Below are 25,283 nucleotides of genomic sequence, written 5' to 3' on the forward strand. Positions count from 1 at the left end.
TGCACATGTTTAAGAACATTGATCTGTGCAAAATCGAAAAGTCGCGGTGAAAAACGGTATATATTTCCTTGATGAAACAATGCATGGAAATTCCTACGTGTACGATTTTTAAAGAGCAAAACTCGAGCATTTCACAGTTTTTGTAGGTATGGCTTAAGATCACAAACCTTTAAAATCTTTTTAAAATCATGTAAAATTCGCATCAGTAAATGGTGGACAGAAATGCATAGAATCATTAGGCGTAGGAGCAGGAAAATGCTCCTTTCTGTCTCCCATATGCGCTGATATGAACCATAGCTATGATACTCAGTATGACGAACATGATGTTTCCAGACACATCCCTCACAAGCAAATCAATAACCCGCATTAATAAAGCGTTTTTTAAATTTTTTATTGAGGAGGGGGCGGAATAAAGGATTTCAGATGTCAGAAATCGCACTTCAGGTCTAAATAACAAATTATTAAGACAAGATACGTACAAATCATGAGAAATTTCAGAAATAAAAGAAAATCGGGAGAAATGTATTCTAAATCGGTTTTCCGCAGTATGGAAATCAGGTGTCTCCCGTATAAATCAGGAAAGTTACCACATGCGAGAGTGTTTCGGTTCTTATTCAGAGAAACTGTACATGATATACATATGGGAGTTTAAAATCAACAACAGCCGATAAAATATTAGAATAAGAAATGGGAACTGATTTGACAGATATCATTTACATTTTTATTTAGCTGAGTTTATAAGGAGTCACAAAAAAGCTGCGAAAAATAATAACCTGATACAATATTGAATGTTACCGCTAAACGCAAGCAAGAAATCGGAAGCAAAAAAAGCCTGTTTTATGAATTTGTTGACATCGAAAATACTGAGTGGTTATAATTAAACTTCCTCTATAAAAAACATTTATCAGCACAAACGGGTGAACACAATGCAACGAAATTTTGTATACGGGCTATACATGAGATGCGCTCACGGAATTTCGAAAAAATATTTTTAGTTACAAAATGTCCACCAGAGGACACCTTTACAGGAAAAACATGAAACTTAACACAATAAACGACCAAAGCGGAAATACAGAAACAATATTAACATTTATTGACTAGTTTCTGATCACCTTGTCATCGAATCGCTTTAAGTAAAGGTAAGGGAGATACAAAAACAGTTCAGTTTGCAGAAACAAGAACAGATTGGGATGAAACTGCACAGGAGCAGTTGTTAATCGTGCCCAGGACTATGTAGGGAAAAGTGCTCCACGTGACCACCCTCATTCACCTGCAAAATTTCAAGTCGATGGACAGTGTGTTCAACAGCAGATCGTAACTGATCAGTTGTGAAGCTTCGCACATGAAGCATTATGGAGGTCTTTAAGTCATTCAACATCGCTACACCTCTACGATACACCAGACTTTCTAAATAGCGCCATAACCAGAAATCGCACGGAGTTAAATCCGGCGAACGTGGTGGCCATGGATTAGGAAAAGAGCGACTAATGACACGTTCCTCTGTGAAGTGTTGGAGCAATAGCACCTTCACGGAGCCATGAATATCTGGGGGCGCAACCATCCTGCATGAAAATGGTTCATGTAAGGACACACCTTTGCTGTAGTGGCGGCACAACAATCGTCTGCAGCATTTCATGGACCGTAACAGAACATGTAACAGTCAACGTTCACCGATTCCTTTAAAGAAGAATGGCCTAAGGATGAATCTCGCCATGAATCCACCCCAGATAGTGACCTTTGGAGCATGTAGGGAATTGTCAGGGTGGATCCGTGGATTTTCCATAGCCCAAATGCGCCAATTCTGTGTGTTGACTGTCCCATTGAGGTAGAAATGAGCCTCGTCGCTCTAAAGAATATTCCAAGGCCATGACAGATCAGCAGTCATTCTGATGAGAAAACTGACTGCGAATGAGAGACGTTGTGGGTTGTCCCAATCAAGCAGCTCCTGGGTATGGCGGATCTTGTATGGGAAGTAGTGCATTATGTTTCTGAATACCTTTCGGAAGGTGCTGTAAAAAGAGCCTGTCTGTCGAGAAACTGCATGCGCGCTACTACCCCAAAACTCTGATATCTGTGACTGTGCGTCAACAGCCGTCTTGACAGCCATCAACAAGTACCGGTGTGACACGTTTACAGCCTCTTCCAGTTTGAACTCCTAATTTCCTCGTCTCTTTAAATCTCTTAATCATGAACCGAATACCTTTAGTAGACATTGGTCCACACCGTGGGTTCTTTCTACGACGAAATTCACGAACTGCAGCAGAAGCAGTCCCCTTATTTCACGCACGTTCAACTAAAGAGACCTTCATTAGTACAGCCGAAACATCTACTTAAACATCACAACCTCTGCAAACGTTTTATAACCTAACCTGTTTTGCATAAAGCTTCCTCTTCTTTCCAAGCATGCAAACCTCGACATTTTTCTCTTACAACTGACAGCTTTTCCCGATTTTGCATTTTACTATTCATAATTCTTGTTCTGGATTGTAATATTGTTTCTGTATTCCGTTTTGGTCGTTTATTGTGTTAAATTTCATGTTTTTCCTGAAAAGGCGCCCTCTGGTGGAGATTTTGTAACTAAAAATATTTTTTTCGCCATTCCGTGAGCGCATCTCGTGTATAGCCCACATGCAAAATTTCTTTACATTACGTTCATCCGTTTGCGCTGTAGGATGCCGTTAATAGAGGAAGTTGAATTATAACCACCCGGTGGTACATTTCATCACTTAAAAGCGGGAAGGGATTGTTGGTGTTGTATCGGTAAGTACCGTTTAATACACGCTTATTACAATTTTATCCGGATAAGATGTACAGATGCTGATAAATCTTCACAGCTTTAAAGCGATTAAAAATTAATATTTAAGAAACAATTGTTGATACATGGTATTTGATAGAGAATTACATCTCTATTTTGAGAAGATTATAAATGGGTAAGAGGACAGAAATTTTTGTTCGTTGCGCAAAATTAACAGAAATAGCCGAGTTACTTTGTCTTATGCAATCAATGGCATTGAAATTTGCGTAAAAATTTGAGTCACGTTTAATAAACATATTTGTTGTAAAGATAAATTACAGTAAAACTCAAAATATTCTCACTGAATATCATGACAGTCGTTCTCAGTATTCGAAATCTTCGGATAATTGGAAATTTTTTTTTCAGTCCAACAGTTTACTTTATCTTATTAGAAGTAAGGAAATTTTATTCTTTACTACGTTAACTATCAGCATGTTATTTCAACAATAATTATACAGTTTAAAAAAAACAGAATCTCTTTTTATTTCTGTAAAGCAAAATATAAAACGTATAAGGTATTTCTCCCGCATTCTTAGCATGCTTACGTGGTGTAATGGTCAGCACGCTGGCCGCGTATTCGAGAGGTCCGTGGTTCGAGTCCCGAAAAGGACATTGCTCATTTTTCATCTCTCCTGCTTCGAAATAGCCTAATGTCTCTACAAACACACCTTTTAAAAAAAATTAAGAAATGAAGTTATTTTTTATTTACACCTAAGAATATCATATATTTCTGTGTAGCACAGTTTTGATATAATATTGGTTATGCCTGTTTCGTTCCCCCCTTCTTCTCTCTCTCATTTTCTGATTTCTTTTCTTTTTTTAGACCAATTTTTACAACCAAGCTAAGCAAAACTCCCTAAGTAAAGCGAAGGACAATAAGCTCAGGTACAGTATGTAATTGCTTTTCTGTTTATGTTTGCAAACATAAACAGATTGTTAAAATTTACCGAACAGGCTAATCTACTTTTTTTACACACTCATTTAAAGTGTCTATTTTACGATTACTTTCTTTCATATTGCTCATAGGCGTACCCATCATTTGACAGATGACAGAAGCATTTTTATTAACTTTTAAATGGCATACCAATTTTTCATAGTATAGTAGAATGCAAATTTAGAATTTCCACTAGTCCTTAAACAAAATTTTATATATCGCATATATTTTTAAATAAATTAATAATTATTCATGCAAATGATTAATAATTTTACTTTGCGATAAAATGTGCTCCCAACAGTTTCACTGAAATTGAGGAAATTGCCGAAATACAATACTTTCTAAGTAAAAAGGGAGAAAGCTTTAATTACAATACTGCCAGCATCCATGCCACACCATTTATAGATTGATAACTGATAGATTGATAGCTTTATACCGCAACAGAGTCCAAAAGACGGTTATTATTTTGTTTGATCACATTTTTTTTTCTTTATTTCCTTCACATTTTTCTTTATTTTTTATTTCAAGATATTTCCAAGACTATTATAGAAGATTCAGTAGTTTAACGTATGGGTTCAAGACACTGCGCAATCCACGAGTTCCATGACATTGACAAACAAGTCAGAAACAGCAAGTCAGTCTAAAAGTTGAGAAATTTTCCTTCTTTTTTGGATCAAAACGTGACTAGACATACTAGTTTTGAAACAAGAATTGTACTTATTTCTGTCTGACGCCCTTTTGAATTGGCAATATCTCTAAATACTAACTTCGACCCTAATGAAAAACCCAATAAAAATGACTGGCTTTAATAAGATAATAACGTCATTAGTAATGAGAAGAGCCCTACGATATTATTATTTATTCTATGTATTTTATGCAAAAGAAATTTATCTTTTATTTTTGCTGTTAGTGCTAGTGGCTCCAGGAAAATCTGCATTTGTTGGTGCTTACATATTTTCAGCTCATCTTTTAATAAGCGATTTAAGTTTCTTTTTACGACAGTAAATAATAAATAAATCAGCATACAAATATCATCATACACGTATGTTTCAATAGCTTTTATGCTTGTTATGATAATTGGAAGGTGATTACCTTGAAGTTGGAGACTAAGCTTGCAAACATTTTTTTCATAAATGACAACTCTTCTAAGCTTCCGCTTTCTTTGCATGGATATTACATTTTCATATCCAATACAATATTCATCTTTTGTAGCTATTTAAGTACTTCGAGAACTTCCTTTTCTTCACCATATTTTAATACGAGGAATATCTAATTCATGCACAGAAGTAATTTAATTTCAATGTTGCAGTTTTGTTGAACAATTGCTTCAGGGCAACTATACAAAAAATTGAAATTCTCATTTCAAATGCATACTAAAAATATTTTCCCAGCTAACTACGTTGAATGAACTTTTATTTTAGCACTAGTCACTAAAAAAATAATTTTCTATTATAAAGCTTCTTTTCCTAATTACCTTTCCGTTTTCCTTTGACAATTCTTTTTGGATAACAGCAGTTACTTCAGAAACAATAAGACTTACTGTGCCATCACTTGTTTCTGTGAATTTATTGTCACTTCCATTAAGTTCGTCATTATCTCTATTTTCATCTTCACTCTCAGTAAACCATATTTCATCAATCAGTTCCACTAACTGGTATTGTTTTCCATAATATAAGCTTTCCTACTATTTATTTTATTGTACTGTATTATATAAAACTCATAAACAATGCATAAAGTCACAGAACAGTGAGAGAATCAGTCATGGACAAAACTATCATTTTCCTATTTCTGTTTTAAAATAATTTTTGAAGTAGAAAAATTCATGTCAATTCTGAAATGTATTGCAAAAATAACGTACATAATTTGGTAGCCTTCGCTACCACGCCATCAGTAGCATTCTATAGAACCTAGTAAGTTCCGAATTTCTAAGGAATAGAATAATGCTTTACATCAAAATGACCAAACAATACACCTGTGTTCTGTCCAACGTTCAGCCATTGCTTCAATCTCCAATGATCTGTCTTGAATATTTTGTTCGTGTTTTAAAACTGATATTTACTCACTGAACGCATGAAGAGAACTAAAATATTTTCACTGCTAAGTGATCTCTCTCAGACTTTTTTTTATATTATTATTATTATTCGCATTTTAGAAAACATTATTTCTAAACTTAAACATTGATTAAATGAGTGCGTCTATGATGTACATATTTCTTCAGTCTGAATCATATTAACCAAGATGCTGATACCACTGATAATTCTGGAAATAATTACTAAAGTAACAATAAATAAATTAAAAATTAACGAGTGTAGGTTACTCATGCTTTAAAACTCATTTATTTTATAATCTCTTAAAAAAAAACATCAAAACGTTCGCAGAGAGAAAAATCATAAAATTAGATTATAATAATAAAGCTTATAACATATTATTGATTGTATTATTAGAAACATAAAATTCATAATTTTAAATATATAAAAATAACATGTTACCTGTTTTTCAAAATAAAAGTTTTAAAACTTAGGATTTCATTTTAAATTGCTTTACAAATCGTTGCCATCCGCAGCTTCAAAATAAAGAATAATTAAGTCAAACCTTTTAATATTTTCCAATGTTTTCATACACTGAATTAGTATTTTTTGGCTTAACAGTTCATATAAACTTTGTGAATAAACATACTAGAAGAGCCAAAAAATTCGAAAATTTGGAATCTTTTTTTTTTTCAACTCCAGACCGTAACGATTTTTACAGATGAAGAATCTGGAGTAAATCCGGATACTTTAATAAGTTTACATCTCAAATATAAATAGTATATAGAATATAAAATAGTAATATAAAATAACATTTAACATTATGTAAACGTGAACATTGATCAGCTGACTGCGTTCACGGCACATACACATTTCCCTCCCTTTTTCACCTTTTCTAATATATAAGATAAAGTATCTCTCAACATCTATGAATGTCACTAAGAACTTCATGCTAAGAAAACATATCAGTGAATAAATGGTATTTTGTCGACCTTAAATAATAGGTACTTGTAAAAAGCAATCAAAGTTCACTTTGGCAAATAGGAATATCTATGCAGTCTTTAAGCTAAAATTTCGCATAATGGCCTTGTATGTATTTACATGAAAGCAAATATCTTTTTCGTTATCTGATCTCATGAAATTAACGTAAATTAATTTTAAACTAAATTTTATATTCAAATTTTCTTTAAAAAAAACTCAGTAATTATTTTTATCAAAATAATAATTATGCCTTTTCTATTAGTATTCCCTTATTATTATTCCTTTGCTAATAGTAACGATATGCATTTTCCCTCATGCATATTGTTACTATTAGGAAGGGAATAATAATAATGATTATCTTTAGTATTAGTTATTAGGCTATCAAAGATCCAATCACTCAGCACTGGAGGAAAAAAATATAAAAGAAGAAAAGCCAGTTGTTACTATGAGCCACGTGCCTTATTAAATAGCCAATCTTAAGGACATTCTCTCTTTTTTTTTTTTCCTTTTCTTCTTTTTTTTTTTTTTTTAAAGGCAGATAACCTTTGCGTGCCTTGCTGCAATTAACTAACAAACCAACCGAAAAGCGAAAAGTGTCCTCAAGATGTGCGCAGGTAATCATCAGATTATCTACTTTTATCATTTATTTAAATTGTATAACAAGCATTAGTCACGAACAGGCTGTTGAGAATGAAATAAAACTATCATAACTCAGCAATATAGACTTTTGTTCTTGTTTTGTTTCTTTCTTTAAATTAAATTGGATGATTTGAAGACTGTAAGATGAGAGAAACCTTTCACTTCTGAAAGTATCCTCTTCCTTACCTTAGTTTGGAAATTACCAACAATACATTGCTTCAGCAGTGATCTTGGAAAGAAAGTGAATGTTACTGAAATATATTTATATCTTTGACTATATATCTCTGAATCTGGATTATCTCCCTTCAGCTGGCCCAGATGATTACGGATAATCACCTTATGCGATATATATATGTTGTATGATCTTAAATTCATTTAGTGCGAAAACAAGTTACTACTACTTGCGCAATTGCTGCAAAGTAAGTTAATAATAATTTATTTACTAAAAAATATTGATGAATTGATTATATTATCTCCTAAGTTTAATTATAGTAGGATTATCTTAAAAGAGTGAATTCATACTAATAAGTTATATTGTGAAAGATGTTTTGAAGTAACATATGCGTCATTTTTTTATTAATCACGGAATCTAGAATCTGTAACCCTAGAATGCTTTGACTAAATGCTAGAATGCTCCTAGAATGCTAGTTTGGTTTCCTTGATTATGGCAAAGCACTCTAGGGCTAACTGCATAAAGGGTGGAATGCTTGGGAGAGACTCGTGTCTTGTATCCGCGTTATTCATGGTGAAAACCAAGAAAACGTTTATGGAGCTAGTCTGTTCGCCTGGAACTGAACCTAGGTCGAACAAACAATGTTCAGCAACTTTACCGCTTAGCCGTTTGGTGGGGCTTTGGTATATTAAAAATAAAAATAAAAATAAAAATAAAAATAAAAATAAAAATAAAATAAAAAAAACGCAAAAACAATTATTTAAATGAGAAAGGGGGAAAGAAGATTGGCTGGTTAATTGGTTAAGGCAAAACACATTAAGGTTATATGACTAAGAGAAAACATGAATAAAAAGTTATGAAAGAAACTAAAGTGTGCCAAAATATGCCTGAAATTTTAGACTAGTGATCTAGAATTGACATATCATAGATCACAGTTAGTTAACTAATAAACTACCTATTCTTTATTTTGCCTTAATGGGTTGTTAGTTAATTAAGTGGGGCAAAGCACTCAATGATCCACGAAGATAAATTTTACATCATAGAAAAAAAAATCTGTATTAAAAACTGTAATTAGTTTCGATTTCCCACAAATCCATTACCTAAGAAAAAATTGAATTATGGAGGAAGGAATATCGAAGTTCTGCATGTGGAAGTGCATTGAGCTTTTAGAAATCAATGTCTAAAAAGGAAGGAATTTTTCATAGTTAAAGACTAGCTCTTTAGAAAAGGGAAACTGTTTCGAATGTATATTATTGACCACAAAAACGCCCATGCATGTGACCAATTTCTCACGAAAGAAATTCATGAGAAATTTATCAACTTAAGTACTAAGTCATTCGAACAAGCAATGCACTTTTTGAGAGATGCACGTTAAAGCAAATCTTTACAAGGGATAATTTTTAATGCTTCCAATGGTTATAATATAATTATTTAAAATAAATAAAGTAATAAATTTGGATATGCAAAAAATGCTTCGTGCAGTTTTATTTTGTATGCCATTTGTAAGCATTTTAGAACTAAGAGAAGTAAAGAAACGAATCTCCGATTTATGAGCCATGCTGAAACATTCAAATTCTCAATTTTTACATTTTTATATTGCATTTTTATGTAAAAAACAATATACATATTATAAAAATATTACTGATTTTTAATATGTATTAATTCTTGCGTATTTTCCCTTATATTTATTTCATATGGTTTTTTTCTTGCATGCTTTATGACATAAGTTTATATCACAAAGCAATTAATTGTCAGTTTTAAAATATTATGTTTTTTTTTAAATTATGAGATAAGTATGCTGATCAGTTACCCGTGAATACCCGTGAACCGAATAAAATTTAATACAAGTTTATAAAAGACATTTTAGAAATATAAAAGACATTTTATTGTCTACACTTCAGCATTGTCCAGACCCCGGTCCTCTGAATCAACTGCAGCATCCTTTGTCATGTAACGGAAAAGTGACTGAAAGTATCAATACATATGACATTCAATTTAAAACTAGAAACTCACAGAATGATTTTTATTGGATATAACTGTTTACAAACGAATTAATATGCACTTTGAATGTAAACGAAGCTAAAATTATAAATTCTTGAATTTAAATTGATTCTGTGATAACAAAAAACAAGAAGAATTTAATTCATTCTAGATTCTTAGGCAAAGTTTAATGAAAAAGTAAAAAAATCTGCAAAATTTTCCTTTCATGTTATGAGACTTTCCTTTCATGTTATGAGATTTAAAAATATACCAGTATATTTGTTTCAGTATATTTGTTTCAGTATATTTGTTTGCTACTCCTTTCTCAAGTGTCATCAAGCTTGGAATTTCTAAAACTTTAAACTGTTTTATTTAATTAAGGAAAAGGCAAAACATGCATGAATGATAATTACGGCAAAGCACCCGAAGACTGTCTGCCTGAGACATGAATACGAATATAATAAATTATTGCTTGATTTTACGAGCTCTATTGTTATTCTGGCTCAGAGAAGCATGTCTTGAGTTATTCTTGACTTGCTCATCTGTAAAAAAGGGGAACTTGAAAAGAAAGAACGAGTGGTGACAGTATAGGGCACTGGGGTATTACGTCCTCAATATATGAAGTGAATGAATTATGTGAAGGAATCAAAATATACAAATGCAACTAATGGAATGGCAAAGTCTTTATGATACTCAGTTGGTCAATACTTTATGGTAGTAGGTAGTTGACTAGGTTGCAAAGTTCTCGTCACCTCACAGTAAGTTGAGAGGGGCTAAATTTCATACTTGAAAATAGAGGAGTACTTTACTAATTGGTAATTCACTCCTTTCTAAAAAAATATTTGGTCAAAGGTACGTGCAGCTTCTGTTATACATGGGATTTTGACATCATTGTGTAAGAGTATAATGCTGATCGCTTGATCAGCGTTTGTAATGGTTTTCAGTATCTTATTCTGTAGAGTCTGCAATGATTTGAAGTTGTCTGGCATAGCTCCTACTCATGCAAAAGAGGCGTAAGTTATCATTGGTTTCATACCTGAAATACAGATGCGTCTCTTACGTTTGAGCATTTTTTTTAAGTATTAACTGAAATATAGATGTGTCTCTTACTAAAATATAGATGTTCACTTAGGATTGAGTATTTTCATAAGAGTAGTTACAGACTGTATCTCAGTTACTTTGCTGCTTAAGTAGGTCATGTGATCAGTCCAGGTAAGATTTTGATTCAGACTGATTTCTAAATAATTGATTTCTTACTTTTGAAATGATGTCACTGAAAAGCTTAAATTCGCTTTCTATCAGCCTCTGAAATTTATTTCATTGTATAAGCAGTTGTGATTTGACAGCATTTATGTTTATGCGCAATTGTTGCCATCACAATTCTGTAGCACAGATTTTTCGTTTCATTTTCAGAATTGCGTGTTTGAGTTTTACGTATCTAGCCGCTGTCGCGGTGTAATCCGCGCAACATGCCAGGAAAGCGTTAATGTCGTCTTCAGATTTAGGAAACTCATACACGTAAAACAAGTATAATATAGGTCCTAAAATCAAACCTTCAGGTTTAATTTTAGGACCTATATTATACTTGTTTTACGTGTCTCCAGATAAATTTCCAAATCTCCAAATAAATTTCCAGAATGAGCCGTCAATTGACTCTAGGTTCGAGATTTTCTGATCTTAGCAATCTTTCTTGTGACTGGAAATGAGTTTCTAGATGATATTATTAAGTGGGTTGACTTCTTTCTTTACTGCTAAGTTCCATACCTTTTAACAGGTTTTCCTCAGATTGTTCCTGGAGTTACAATCAAATTAATTACATGTCGAAGTTCCTGACAGAATTTGATAAATTTGAGTTTTATGATAATAGTGTTCGTAGCGTTGTCATATGCTTGGGCGATACTGGTAGTGATCACAGCGCACAGTCACTCCGCTCTCAGTTACTCATTTGTTGAATTCTTATGGGGTTGATCCAGAGGAAGCTGTGAAAAACATTCCAGTCCGTGTAGGTGACAGTGCTTTATGATGCAGATCGTGGAACTAGTACTAGGATATGGTTCAATGTTGAATTCTCTGTTGTTTCAATTGCCATGGGGGATTGAGACGCTGGAGATGAAAAAATGTAGAATATCCGGGGCGTTTTCCGAAGCTACAGGTGACTTCCTCCTGCCAGTAGAGAGCAACAGGTTGGTTTTGGATGTATTCATGCTTTGATTCTGCTTTGTGCTTCTGCACTCCCAATCAGTGTTTTTAGCATTGAGTCAGTGTTTTTATTTATTTTTAGTACTGAGGTCTTGAGGTATTTTTAGTACTGAGCAAGAATGGTAGGAGACTTCTCTGGGATGACAAAGAGGAGGACTCCACAATTTTAGTATTCGGTGGATTGTAAATAGCACTGAAAAATGTATCGCCGAATTGTGGCAGCACTATAGACACGGCAATAATTTCAAATCCCTTGGTATTGTCGGGGAAGACTAGGGCTTTTGTAGCATAAATAACCATTTCTCCTCCTTTATGTTTGAGACGATGGAAACTGTAGCTGATACATTTCATGAAATTAAAACCCTGCGAAGGTTTTGCAAATGTTTTCGTGATCAGGGCGACGTCAATATCATAATCTATCATGAAGTTACTGACCCTGGCAGTTCGAGTTCCATGACTTGGTTCTAATTGGGAGAGCTTGTTTGTTGTGTTTAACTGAGACCATGATTAATTGAGAGTGGGGTGATTGTTTCACACGTTTTCGCGAACTGCTCCTTGGTGATGATACTTACAAGTTCGAAGGATTCCCAGTTTGTTTAAGAATGAAACCCCAATTTGCAGATCATAAAGCCCTTCTTAGCTTCTGTTAGACTTTCAACCCGGCTAATTTCGCTAATATCTTAAGTTACGAAATATTTGATGAAGATAAACTTCTTCGCCCATTCGCCGCTCACTTGTTACAGTTTACCTAAGCCGACGATCGAGAGCTCAGCATACTCACTCAGGATTTACTTAATTAAATTTTAAGCTTTTATGGATAATCTGTGAAATTATGAAACTACTATACGTTTATATATATCGTCTCCAGTTTTAAGAACAATTTAAGGGCCATTTTCCTTATTTGTGACAATTTTTTCATCATAAAGTACAATCTTTGCTTCTTTAGTGCCGTGAACATCCGCACTTTGCTCCGCCGCTACTCCTGTCTACCAGAGGTTAACAAACTCACAGTGTTTTGATTGCTTTTCCCTTAAAAGAGCAGTTTTAAAGTTTTTTTTTGCTGTACATAGGTTGTCAGCAATAAAATTAGCTATTGATTATTCAATAATTAACAACTTGCCGCAAATAAACACCTTTACAGATAGTCAGTCAGCAATTCTAGGGCTCCAAAATACTACTAAACAGAGCAGTAACATTGTATGATTGTATTATTTGTAATTTAATGTTAGCGCATTCAACTTCCTTCTACAGTTCACAGGCCCACCAGAGGCCGAGCGGTAAAGTCTCTGAACACTGGTTGTTCGGCCCGAGGTTCGAATCCCGCGAACGGGCTGGCTGCATGGGCGTTTTCGTGGTATCCCCATGTGTAACGTGTATAACAGCCAGTTTCCCTTAGAAAGTCCTCCACGAAGGCATCCATCCCCTTAGGCAGATAGCCCTAGTATGCTTTGCCGTAATCTCAATAAACCAAACCAAACCAAACCATTAATACCTCTATTACGAATTACAAATAAATTTTACTATTACGAATCATGAATATACAAACATATACTACAAATGATGAACTATGAACTATCAAAACTAGGATCTATTATAAGCTTGATCCTAAAGATCTAATATGATTAATTATATACCATGAAAAAATTTTCCAAACTAAAACAAAAATTGTATTTGCAACAAAATTTGCACTACCAAAATTCTGGAAATAACTCCAAAGTTTCTAAGTGCAAAGACACCGACTGTAAACTATTATTTATTTATTATCATTCTAAATTAATAAAAAATGGAAGTGTAATAGGGCTATACCCATTTACTTATAGGAAACATTGGGTGCCCTATTAAATTTCAACCTGTACCTGTACCTGTACATAGGTTATCCCATATTATTTCTTCCTGTTATTTATTCAATAAGCAATCACTACCAATTAATTGCTGTTTTGTCAGAACAGATGTTATTTTATACTGTATATAGAATTTTTCTTTAATGTTTCTACATACATGTTTTGTTTTTCGTATTGTACAGTAGTTTGCTAGCTCACTACGTTCGGATTCATAAACTTCTCCACGTGTTTCCGGCCAGCTTTCCCTACCTGCCTGTCCTTCTGCAGCTGCTCCAGACATGGCTTGCTGATCACCGAAGCTCAGCGCTTCATTCTCCTTTTTCTTTTGAAAAGCTGTCTCAACTGGAGAAACGTCATCTTAGGACTTTTACATACGTCAGGACCCTAAGGAGACTCATTCAGGAATCTAGAAAGAGCAGGAGTAACGCGTGCCAGAATAACCAACAAAGTATCAAAGTTTAGACTTTTATTGGCAGGTTTGGTGAAGGTGACAGGGACTAAAGCTGCGACGTAAGATTTGTTGATCGTAAATCTTTCTTTGTAAATTTTTACTGGATCCTTTTTTTCGTTGCTGGGAAGTTTTACATACCTGCTTGGGGGCCTAAGAGGTACCATCAGTGGGACTTTTAAAGGAAACTGACTCGTATTCACGTTATGCGTTTCGATTCACGTGGGAAAAACATGAAAATTCCCATGCAGTTAGCTCATTGGCTGGGATTTCAGCTGGGATTCAACGAGTCGAATGTTCAGTGATCTTATGGCTCGGCCATCGAGTATGAATCCAGAACGAAATGTAAGTGTTCAGTAGCTTTAGCATTTCGAACACTGCTGAACCAAGTTGTAATTAGACAGGCAAAGTGAAGAAAACAGGTACATTTAAGAGATGCTGGGTACCTGCTTGAAGAGAAAAATATAGTTCATGGCATCTCTCTTTGAAAGCATGTACAGTGTTTACGAGCAATTTTTTTTTTTCGTGTGAAACAAATAAAATATTATAATATATACTTCAGAAGAACACTATGAATATATTCATCATAATTGCTACCATGTCTATCAAACTAAATATAAATACACTGTTTTTCAAAAATCAGCACCAAAAATTGTACAGTTAACAGAAAAATGGTTACTATTCGGTTTTGAGGACCGTAAAAAATTGCAGCAAAAATGTGTGGGCAAAAGCGCCAAATCTAGCAAACGCGCCCATTTAACAGCGCGCCAAATCTAGCGTACGCGCTGATTTCAGATTGCGTAAGTTTATATACTTCTATATTTCTTAAGATGTCATTGAAATACATACTAGTTTAATTTTAAATCCTTTTTTTATTTTAAATCCCTTTAATATCCTATGGATTTAACAATTTGGGAATTGCCCATGACGAAAAGTCGGCAATAGAATTTTGGGCAAAGTGCAGAATAACCCACTGCTTGACGCGTTTTTAAGAATTGTACATACTCGGTATCCATGTGCACATCGACCTATTTTCACTTAAAAAAAAATCCCAGAATTGCACAAAACTGGCACTGCGCACACCCTTGGCTTTATCTATGTACACATCGACCTATATTCACTTAAAAAGTAAAAGAAAATTGACAAAAATCCAATTGTTTTTACCCTTGTAAAATTCGGAAACAAATACGTGGGCGCTTCTGCACTTTACCGAGAATTTTTTCAAAGAAAAGACATCATTCATTATAGAAAATTATACTTGAATAACCAACGAGATGAAATTATGCTTTAGCGATAACTCGGTAGCGAAATAGCGTGCAGGCATCCATTCAGTTATATTTAGCAATTTTTATATAAATTATAATAATGATCTGAAATAGTTATTTACTCGTATGCTTCCATTCAGTCATGCTTAGCATTTTTTATATAAATTATAATAATAAAAAAGTATTATATGGAATTAACCTTTCATCTAAATTAAAACATCAATCCTAGATAGTTATTTACTATTATACTTCCTTTCTTGCGTTAGGGTTACCGCAATTATTTTTGGCAGCACTGGCATCAACAATAATTTGGCGATTTTTTACGGTCCTCAAAACCGAATAGTACCGAAAAATGCAATTTCGTGTTCCTTTTTCTAACAAATAACTTTTAAATTTAAAAACAAATGCAATTTTTTCAAACTCATGCATTGATTATATTGCAGTCATTAATAAATTTTAAATTCTGTGTATAGAAATCCTCATTCGGCCCGAAAGTTCAGACATGTTAGACTCACTTAATGTACCTGATGAAACCAAAGGCAATAGAATTGTTTTATGGCTACTGAAAGTAATCAGCTTTTAATAAAATAAGCCCACCAGCGGCTGAGCGATAATGTCGTAGAACACTGGTAGTTCGGTGCGAGGTTCGAATACGGCGAACGGGCTGGCTGCATCAGGGTTTTCGTTGATTTTCCCCATGTGTTAAGTGTATTCGAGCCAGCTTCCCTTAGAAAGTCCTCCGTGAAGGCATTCTTCACCTTAGGCAAATAGCTCTCGAGTCTTTTCCATAGTCACACAAACCAAACCAACCCAAGCCAAACTCGACAAATTAGAACTCTTTTATTCGCATTCGAATTTTATGGGCATACTACAAACATTCAAGAGAGTAATAATTTTTATAATTTGGTTGGTATTAACAGTGAATATAAATGGGAATTTTGCCCGAAAATAATATTGAAATTGTAGTACAACTCTTAAATATATTGAGGTAAAAAAAATATTAGATTCTGTAATACAAGTTTAACGAAAGTTGCCATATCTGTTAATATAATAGTTATGCAAGATTAATAATTTTTATTTGAGAAACAAGATTTTCTTACATCAAAGTATACGTATATGGGTCCGAAAGTCTTGTTGCTATCCCATGATTTGCTTACAGATGAAGGCCTTGCCAATGCCCTGGTAGAATGAACTCGGAATTGCATCGCTCAATTTGGTAGTTCGATGCAAGTTCTGACCCACCAGAGGCCGAGCGGTAAAGTCTCTGAACACTGGTTGTTCGGCCCGAGGTTCGAATCCCGCGAACGGGCTGGCTGCATGGGCATTTTCGTGGTTTTCTCCGTGTGTAACGTGTATACTAGCCAAATTCCCTCAGAAAGTCCTCCAAGAAGGCATCCTTTCCCTTAAGTAGATAGCCCTAGAGGCAAATAGCTTTGCCATATTCACATAAACCAAACCAAACGATCCAAGCTCGGACCCGGTAAACGGTTTGACTGCAGGAACGGTTTTCTGCGCGTGTGATGTTAATACGAGCCATTTTTTTTCCTAGAAAGTCCTCCACGAAGGCATTCTTTCTCTTAGGCCTTAAGTTGCTCTGCAACATTCAAATAGCCTAAGCTAAACTGTGCAATTCATGTTTATAAATATTTTTAGACGATTGGTATTGGCTCATAGCTTATGCTAATGTTTGTTAATTGTTTTTTTTTTTTTTATATAATAAGCAAATCATTCGAGATCTGTCAAAAAATGCCTTCTCGGAAAATCTTTTAAGGAAAACTGGCTCACCAATATGTAATATTGGTGAAACCATGAATATTCCCATGTATGTTCATGGTTTTCAATGTTCGATGGCAGTCGAGTGTTTCAGCATACCAATGTGAACTCTTTTTAAACCCAGATAACTTAAAATTCAAAACTCAGTTGAATTAACCGAAGAAAATTGTGTACTATAATTATTACTGGACGGCTTAATTCACCGCGGCAAAGCACGCAATAAGTTAGTTTTCTAAGCTATTATAGTAAAAAACATTCCTTAGGTGGAGGCCTCTCCACCTAAGGAATGGACGCCTTCAAGGAGGATTTTCCGTCCTTATTCACATTACTCACGGGGAAAGCTACGAAAACCTTCTACAGCTAATATATTCACCGGGAACAGAAGCCATGATTAACTACAATTTTTCAGTGGACTTACTCAAACGGCTATTATTATATTTTTTAAATCATTATTACACACTCCTATCACTAAATTAAAAACTGATTACTACAGAAGTTCTCTCATCAACAAGCTCAGTGAAACCATAACTTTCGAGGAAAGCTACTACGAAATGATCCTACTTCGAAATTGTTGCTAAATAAGCAAAATTTGAAGAAAAAAAATTCTTTCCATTTACCAATACCATTGCTTTCATTATTGCCTATTCCTCTAAATTCAAGATTACATGATTACGGCAAAGCACAAGAGGATTATCTGCCTAAAGGAAAGGACGCTTCGGTGGACAGTTTTCTAAGGATAGCTGGCTCGCATTCACGTTCTACGTGTGGAAAGTTACGAAATCTCCAAGTTCAAACTGAAATAGTACAATTTATTTTTAACTTATATAGAGTGACTACAAACAAAGCTTGATTGCCTAGGATCACAGATTTTAGGAATGTCTAAAATCATCTTAAAATTCAATAAAAAAAAGCAAAGGAATTTTATATTGGAATCCTCTGAAGGAATCCTGTGTCTAGAGACCAAATTATCTCAACTGTGCTCTGGCCATAAATAAATAGGTAATATTCAAACCTGTACCAAATAGAAGAATTTTTTCTATTTGGTATACTAAGTATTAGCTTGCTTGAAAATTGTAATTTTATCCAAATTTTCAACGCAACTTCTTTCTGAAATCAAACTTCTGCATTGCACAAGTTTTAACTCTATTTTTAATATAATTCCATTAGTTATATGATATGTTTATTCTATTGAAATGAACTATATAATGAAGTTAAAAAAATAGCATTTATGTCAAAACGAATGAATAAGAAAAATGTGCATTTAAGATTATAATTTTTTTACTAGTATTTCTTTAATTACCTGTTATAAGCAATAACGCGAGGCGATTTCTAGAACAACCGCCTTTAAAACAGTTCGAAACCGGTCTTCGGATACCCAAAGGGTCAATTTCATAAACAGTCAATGACCATGCCGGTAGTTGGCGACACGTTTGGCGCTACGCTGAAGGTCAAAGGTGGCAACCATGATGAAGAGGAAGAACATCAGCAAAGGTTTTAGTAGAGCGGGAATTTTGTCGTTCAAATCAGTTACTCTTCAGCTGGTCTAACATAGAAGAAGCTGCCGGTTAAAAGTCCCGTCCAGAGGAAGATGGAATCGAAGCTGAAGATACCAACGATAGCAAACTTCACTCCCGAGGTATGGACTAAGAATGTTTTTACGATTTGGCAAAAAAAGATGGCTAGCTGAATTTTCTAATCAGGGAGAAATTGAGTAGTCTCGTGTTTTTAAATTTTAACTAAGTGCAATTTAAACCGGAATACTTGAACTTTAGAATATTAGGTATACATTTTACTTTGATACAAGCAGCGCTGTAAAGTAGTTTTGAATTTATTTTTCTTCAATTTTGTCTTATGTATGGATATTAGTTTTCTGAAGGACAAGCATAATTGTGAATGCTGATTTTTGCAAAGAAGCGTAACCAATATTAGTAATATATATTTAAGCATCCTCAAATGTTATTCGTTGGCTATTTATCTCGCTTTGATCAGAAATGTTATCTTATAAAACTGATTGTTTTAAGGAAATATGACTTCCTAAAATTTAAATTATTACAATGCATGAGACTTTCATTGGAATTTACATGTTTATTATTGAATCATCGAATTAGAAATGAATCTTTAAAAAACAGGAAAATATACTGCCCGAATTCTTTGGTACAGGTAAATTAAAAATTACTCTTTCAAAGCACAATCGCTTTTTATTTATTTATTTATTTATTGCGGTGGTGGGGGTGACTCTTATTTTGAAAGCATTTTCACAAATATCTGAGGTATAAGGTAGACTTTTTCCTGTTATAATTTTAAAGATTTTTGGACAAAGAGTGATAGTTAACAAATTTCTGAGAAATAACTATATATTTTTCTATAATTTTAGGAGACGTTTCGGCCGATACATAAAGATTCACAAAATTAAGTTAACTTGTAATAAATAAGACGCAGTTTTCTTTCTCTGAAAATTCTTTTCCGAATCGTGCTTTTCTGAGGCAGAAAGCTACAGGCTGTTTAGTATGAGTTTGTCTGGTACTATGAAATTTTATCACTAGTTTGGACAGTACGTGATGTGGTTTGGCTTATTTGATTATGACAAAGCACACGAGGGCTTCCTACCTCAGACAGTCCATGAAACCGGTCTTTGAATTGGTATGAATGGAAATCGTAGAAATTAAAATATCGTTTTAAATAAATAATCCTCAATATTTTGGGTGAAATTTTAAATGTTCAAAGGAAACTATATCTCCCAGGTTATCAAGAACATTCACTAGGTAAATCATAATGCTCAGTGCTGAAAATTAATCAAACCTTTAAATATCTTGATTAAGAATTTTCTCAAATTTGAAAGAAAAATCGCAGTACATTTTTTCTAGAAAGTGACATTTTCAATTAGAAGAGGGAAAAGTACTTTTTTCTTTTCCTTTTTCTGTTTTTCAATAAATTTCAGCAAAAGACTACTAATATTCATTAAAATAATTACAAGTACCAGTGTTGCATATCTATAAAATTATTACAAAATCCCATCCCTTTGTAATACGAGTAACATCAGAAGTTTTGAAGCATTATTACTTTTACAATTTTATACCTTTCTGTACGCAATTTCAGGTCTAGCAATAATTTAGCTACACTCTGTTGTTGCTATTATTTATTCTGTTGCTAGAACGAGCAATATGTTGCTAAATAACTTTAGGTAATTTGATTACCAAAAATGAATGACAAAGTGGTACTTTATGATCATATATTCTGAAAAAACTAACTGTTGAGCTTTTATCAAAAATTATAGTACAAGCTACATTGATAAATAGGCAAGCCTTTTAGCAAAACTTGCAGTAAGACAAATTCTTTACCATGAATATTACGCTTATCATGAATGATGATTAATATTATCACGATTATAACATCTATGATTTCTTATATCTATGATATTCTGATTTTTCACAACGAATATTTTCTAATGCTTATTCTCTAGAGAAGGGGGATTTCAATCAGGAGAGAATTTCATAGTTTCAGCGGGATGCCGTCAGATTTTTATTTACCTGCTAAATATTAAATTTTGTTTTATGAATATAAAAAAAAACTTTTTATTCAGTTTTAGATATTTATCAGCATTTTCTGTAATTTTTACATTAAAAATACTTTAAATTTAAAAATAAAATAAAGTCTATATATTTTTCGAGTTTGGGAATGGAGGGAAGAGGGAAATGATTGTCAGGTGAAAGGCCTGCATGTAGAAAAAAATTATGTGGACACCACATTACTTCTTTGTACCGCTAATTAAATTAGACATTTTTGCAGCTCTTCATTTAAATTTATTTCCACGAATTATTCTAACTTAATGATACGATTACAGTGTACATGGATAAAGTCAAGAGTGTGCGCAATGTCATTTTTGTGCAATTCTGGGATCTTTTTTAAGTGAAAATAGGTCGACGTGTACATGGATACCGTGTATGTGGAATTCTTAAAAACGCGGCAAGCAGTGGGCGATTCTGCACTTTCTCCCAATTTCGCATCTAATCTTCGTCATGATTAAGCACTTTTGTTACATAAAAGTTCTAGCAATAATAAGCGTAATTCGGCTAGCAGATTGTTGGGAAAAAATGTTGAGTAAAAAAAAAAAAAAAAAAAAAAAAAAAGCCTTTACTTCGTGAAAACAAAATGTCGTCAAAAAAAAAAAAAAAAAAAAAAAAAAAAACTAGCAGGTTGCTGCAGCAGGGTTGTCGCGAAAAAATTGTAAAGTTACCACAATCCGAAGATTAACCGCACTATGCACTGTAATGTACCAAACTTTATTTTTCAGTGAAATAATTTGATCACCAATATTGATACTTCCTGATGAAAATTCAAAATTTCATGAAATCTCCAAAACAGCGCTGCATCGCCAAATATAGTTAGACATGTACATTTTCAATTTCCATTTCACATTCAAATTTGTTCAACATTATTTACTTCTAAATGAGAAAAAGCATCTGTGGCAATTTTGTGTATTACTTTATTTCTAATAATTTCAGTTCTTTTTATCGAAAACGCTTCATTAGAAAGCCGATTTGGCAAATAGATTACAATAGATTCCACGCCTTCAAAAAGTTAGTTGAGTTAAAGCTGACAGCAAAATTCCAGTAAATGAAATAAAATAAACAAGCAAAATGTTTTTAATTCCCAGTCAACACAGCGCAAAAACCAACATACGGTTGACAATAATTACTGACTATGATCAGTATAATGAATTTCTGTTAAATGTATAGAGGATTAATGCGCTTTTGTTATCTGGTTTAGATACGTTACCATTGTCCGGACATAAAATTGGTACTCGTATAGACTCGATATGTATGTAATATCGTGTTCGGCATGCAGTGCTCGCATTATGTAGACAAGGCATATAGCCACACATAATAAAGAGGGAAGACTAAGAATAAATTATTTTCTTAGCATACCTACATAGGATTGAAATTCGTTTTTCGTTTCATTAGCCGAGTCGGCCGTATGCCCGCACGGGGTTTATCTGATGCAGTGTCGGTCTGGTTCACTTTCCTACAAAATCTTCCAAAAGGGAATTTCAGTATCTTCCAGACACATCCAGAGATGGATGGAGCTATTGGGAATTCCTTAACTTTCCGGGCACAGGGACATAATTCCGCCTCGTGACCTGATGTTGATGGTATAAAAACGAATGAAACCTTAACCATACTAGAATTCTATCTTCGGAACCCTCATCAGGAAAAAAAAAAAAAAAAAAAAAATTAATGACACTTAAATAAATCTGAATGCAAATGTGTTAAACTCTTCGTCTTAACCCCTTACTGTTAGCTCGTCGCAAATTCACAACTGTTAGATCTAATTATTTACTCTGTAGTATGAAAGTGGAGAATTTTGAATGCCCCGTCACACCAACGATTTCATAACGATGCGCAATTCCAAAAGATGCTGGAACCTTTGCGCTAGTCGGCGACTATTCGACAAAATAAAAAATTTTCACATGGGCGTCCCGGCATTTTGATGAAAACCGCATTCTTCATGATATAAATTGAGCTTCATAAGACTGCCTGGCATCCTTGCTCTGTGTCCCTGGATTCTTGTGTCTTTATGCTGGGGCATCTTTGCGTCTTTTGGAGAATTGATCAGTTTGCGTAAAAGGTGCCGGCATCTTTTTACAAACTACCTACGCTAGTTCGACCAGCCCGACCAGTTTCAGAGGAGAAACTACCTACGCTAGTCCGACTAGTCCGACCAGTTTCAGAGGAGGATATCCTCTAAAACTTCCAATAAGCTTCGTACAAATTATACCAATTTACTCAGATTCTCTCTTACGACAATTTTAGCTAAATAATTGGTATATGTTCTATTTTGGATACGGAAGTAAAAATGAAGACATCATACAATCCAAATGGAATGGCCTTGTCAGTTAAGAGTTGTGTCATAGTTGCATTGTATGTTTGAACGAAAATACTGGCTGTAGTAACATTAATTTTAGCTGTCAAGAAGCAGATTAACACGGCAGTAAGGCATATGACGATGAGAAAGTAAACTTCACGCTTATTTAGAATGATGAATGAGTTAGCGTATGTATCCTTCATCGAGTTGAGTTGTTTCATGACAAGTGAGTGACAACCCATTGAAATAAATTACAAAGTCACAAAGGCAATCGTTACATGTTAATCTGAAAATGAGGTAACAAAATCCTTAGCGTTTTTGATGTTTGGAAATTAGTTATATGGCAAATCATTGGCATGTGATGGAAGTATTTTTAATTTGAAAATTCATTATAAATGTAACTATGTTATAGTGAATAAAAGATGTGTCGAACCCTTTTTTTTTTTTTTACATACTTTGCAAAATCGCTTGGTATCAGCTTGAATGGATTGATCTATTAAAACATATAGTGCATCACTAGTGATCGGACAATAAAAAATGAAATATAAAAATAAAAATATTAAAACCCATTAAACTAAAATTGCAAATTATATTTTTTGAAGGAAGTGCTTATTCAGTGTTTTTACTACACGAAATATTTCTCCCAAGAATAAATTGTTTAGCTTAAAATATATTTTCTTTTTCGAAAGAGAAAATCATGTCGCTAAAGTCTTCGAACACTATTTAGAAATGAGGGTACTTACGTATTATCGCAACCAGGTTGGCGCGATTTGTAAGTTTGAGTAAAAAAGTATGAATAGAAAGAAAATGTACATTTATTAATTACAGATAATTTTTAATACAGTTTTTTATATTATTTTGTTTTAAAATATAAAATAGCAATTGAACCCTTCCGGTTTCGAATTTGAATAAGTTGCAGAATTATTTTTTCGGCGGAAATCTTTTGGCTATTGCTTTTAGCACTGATTGAAAACCGTCTTCGCCATTAACAGCTTGAGCTTGGCGCCATATAAATTCGATAAGGTATGAGTCAAGATGATGACGGGCTGTTCCTCTCTGTTTTTTGTTGCGCCATTTGGCTGAGCCCCACATGCGCTCTACATATTGTGTGTGAACGCCCGTGTTGGGATCCACAAAGTTATATTTGTGATTAACAGTTCCATGCAGAAATTCAGCATTTTCGAATTCACTTGTATTGTATCCTTTCCAGAATTCCGAATAAATGATGCTTCCTTCCTTGATATTTTCGCAAATTTTTTCCATGAGGGTAACGGCGCTTCTGTTAGGTACAGTAACCAAAAAAGTAATTCTTCAAAAAAGTAATTAAAGTATTTCAGGGCATTCAATCTAACCAGTAAGAAAAATAATTTCTTTACGGAAAACTACGTATAACACGTAGGGTTGCCGTAAGTAGGATCGCCAAATCTGGCGATTTATGCGAATTTTGGCCTGGTTGCGTTAATACGCAAGTACCGAAATGGGTGGAGGGAGAACGAAGGGCTATAGACACAACTGGTAGCTAGGGTTTTCAGCTTCTGGAGATAATCGAAAATTTCGCTCGCCCTCCTGTTTAGCAAGAATGAAAATATTTTATTTTGAAAATCCATCAATTTGGCGCCCCTGGATGTTACGTCCGGGCACAGATATCTCCCTTACCACCACCCCTTCTAGCTACGTCCCTAGTTATAAATACCAATACTGCATGTATTTACGGCATTTTGCATCAAAATACGGTACTTTTCCGTTTCGCCGGCGCAAATCTCGCCAAGCAGACTTTATTGGCGACAACATACAGTATACACATAAAAAATATTTAAAAATATGTTAGTTCTAAGAATTCTTTTTAAAAAAGAAGGCATAAACATTTTAATATCGCTTAAAATTTTATAAAAAGCCAATAAATAAAGACAACAAATTTGTAAAAAGACATTAATTTAAGAATTCACTATGCTTTCATGGTTCAACATCCTGATTCGCCGGTTCATATCACGTGACCCCAAGCGATCTCATGTCACGTAAACTACTCTACAAAAATCTAATGCTCTCAGTAATTATCTACATTAATTTCATGTTAAATCTTAATTTGGAACACAAGTCTAAATGCAAGAAATATTTCAATTTCGTACGAATAACTTACTCAGAAATTATGTAAAACTGCAGTGCTTTACTTCGCTAATGCATTCTCATTAGAATTGATGAATTTAACCCTTGACATTAACTTTTCTATATTTTCGGCTTCGGGTAAACGCTGTGATTGCATCCTAATTGACTTAGTTGCCGAAAATTGCCTTAGACATAAAACTGAACTATCTGATAAAAATTCTATGTAATGATATGCCAGTATTGAAAGAAACAATCAATCTGATAA

At 33.8% G+C, this 25,283-nt stretch overlaps 1 protein-coding gene across 2 annotated transcripts in view; it reads left to right on the forward strand.

The window, feature by feature from the left end:
• Window positions 1-7,719: 7,719 nt before the first annotated feature.
• LOC118179668 (uncharacterized) overlaps window positions 7,720-25,283 on the forward strand; it is a 49,185-nt gene continuing 31,621 nt past the window's right edge. The window contains exon 1 of one of the 2 annotated variants that reach the window (XM_085822122.1): window positions 7,720-7,794. In XM_085822122.1, the coding sequence (XP_085678248.1) occupies window positions 7,735-7,794 (60 nt within the window). In that variant the 5' untranslated portion in view covers window positions 7,720-7,734. Of the gene's footprint in view, window positions 7,795-18,531; window positions 18,690-25,283 lie in introns of those variants that run through there. The other variant, XM_085822123.1, reaches the window with a different exon arrangement.

This window comes from Stegodyphus dumicola, chromosome 8 (genome assembly GCF_044657685.1).
Source record: "Stegodyphus dumicola isolate Sdum_Otavi_A_Nest chromosome 8, ASM4465768v1".
Lineage (NCBI taxonomy): Eukaryota > Metazoa > Arthropoda > Arachnida > Araneae > Eresidae > Stegodyphus > Stegodyphus dumicola.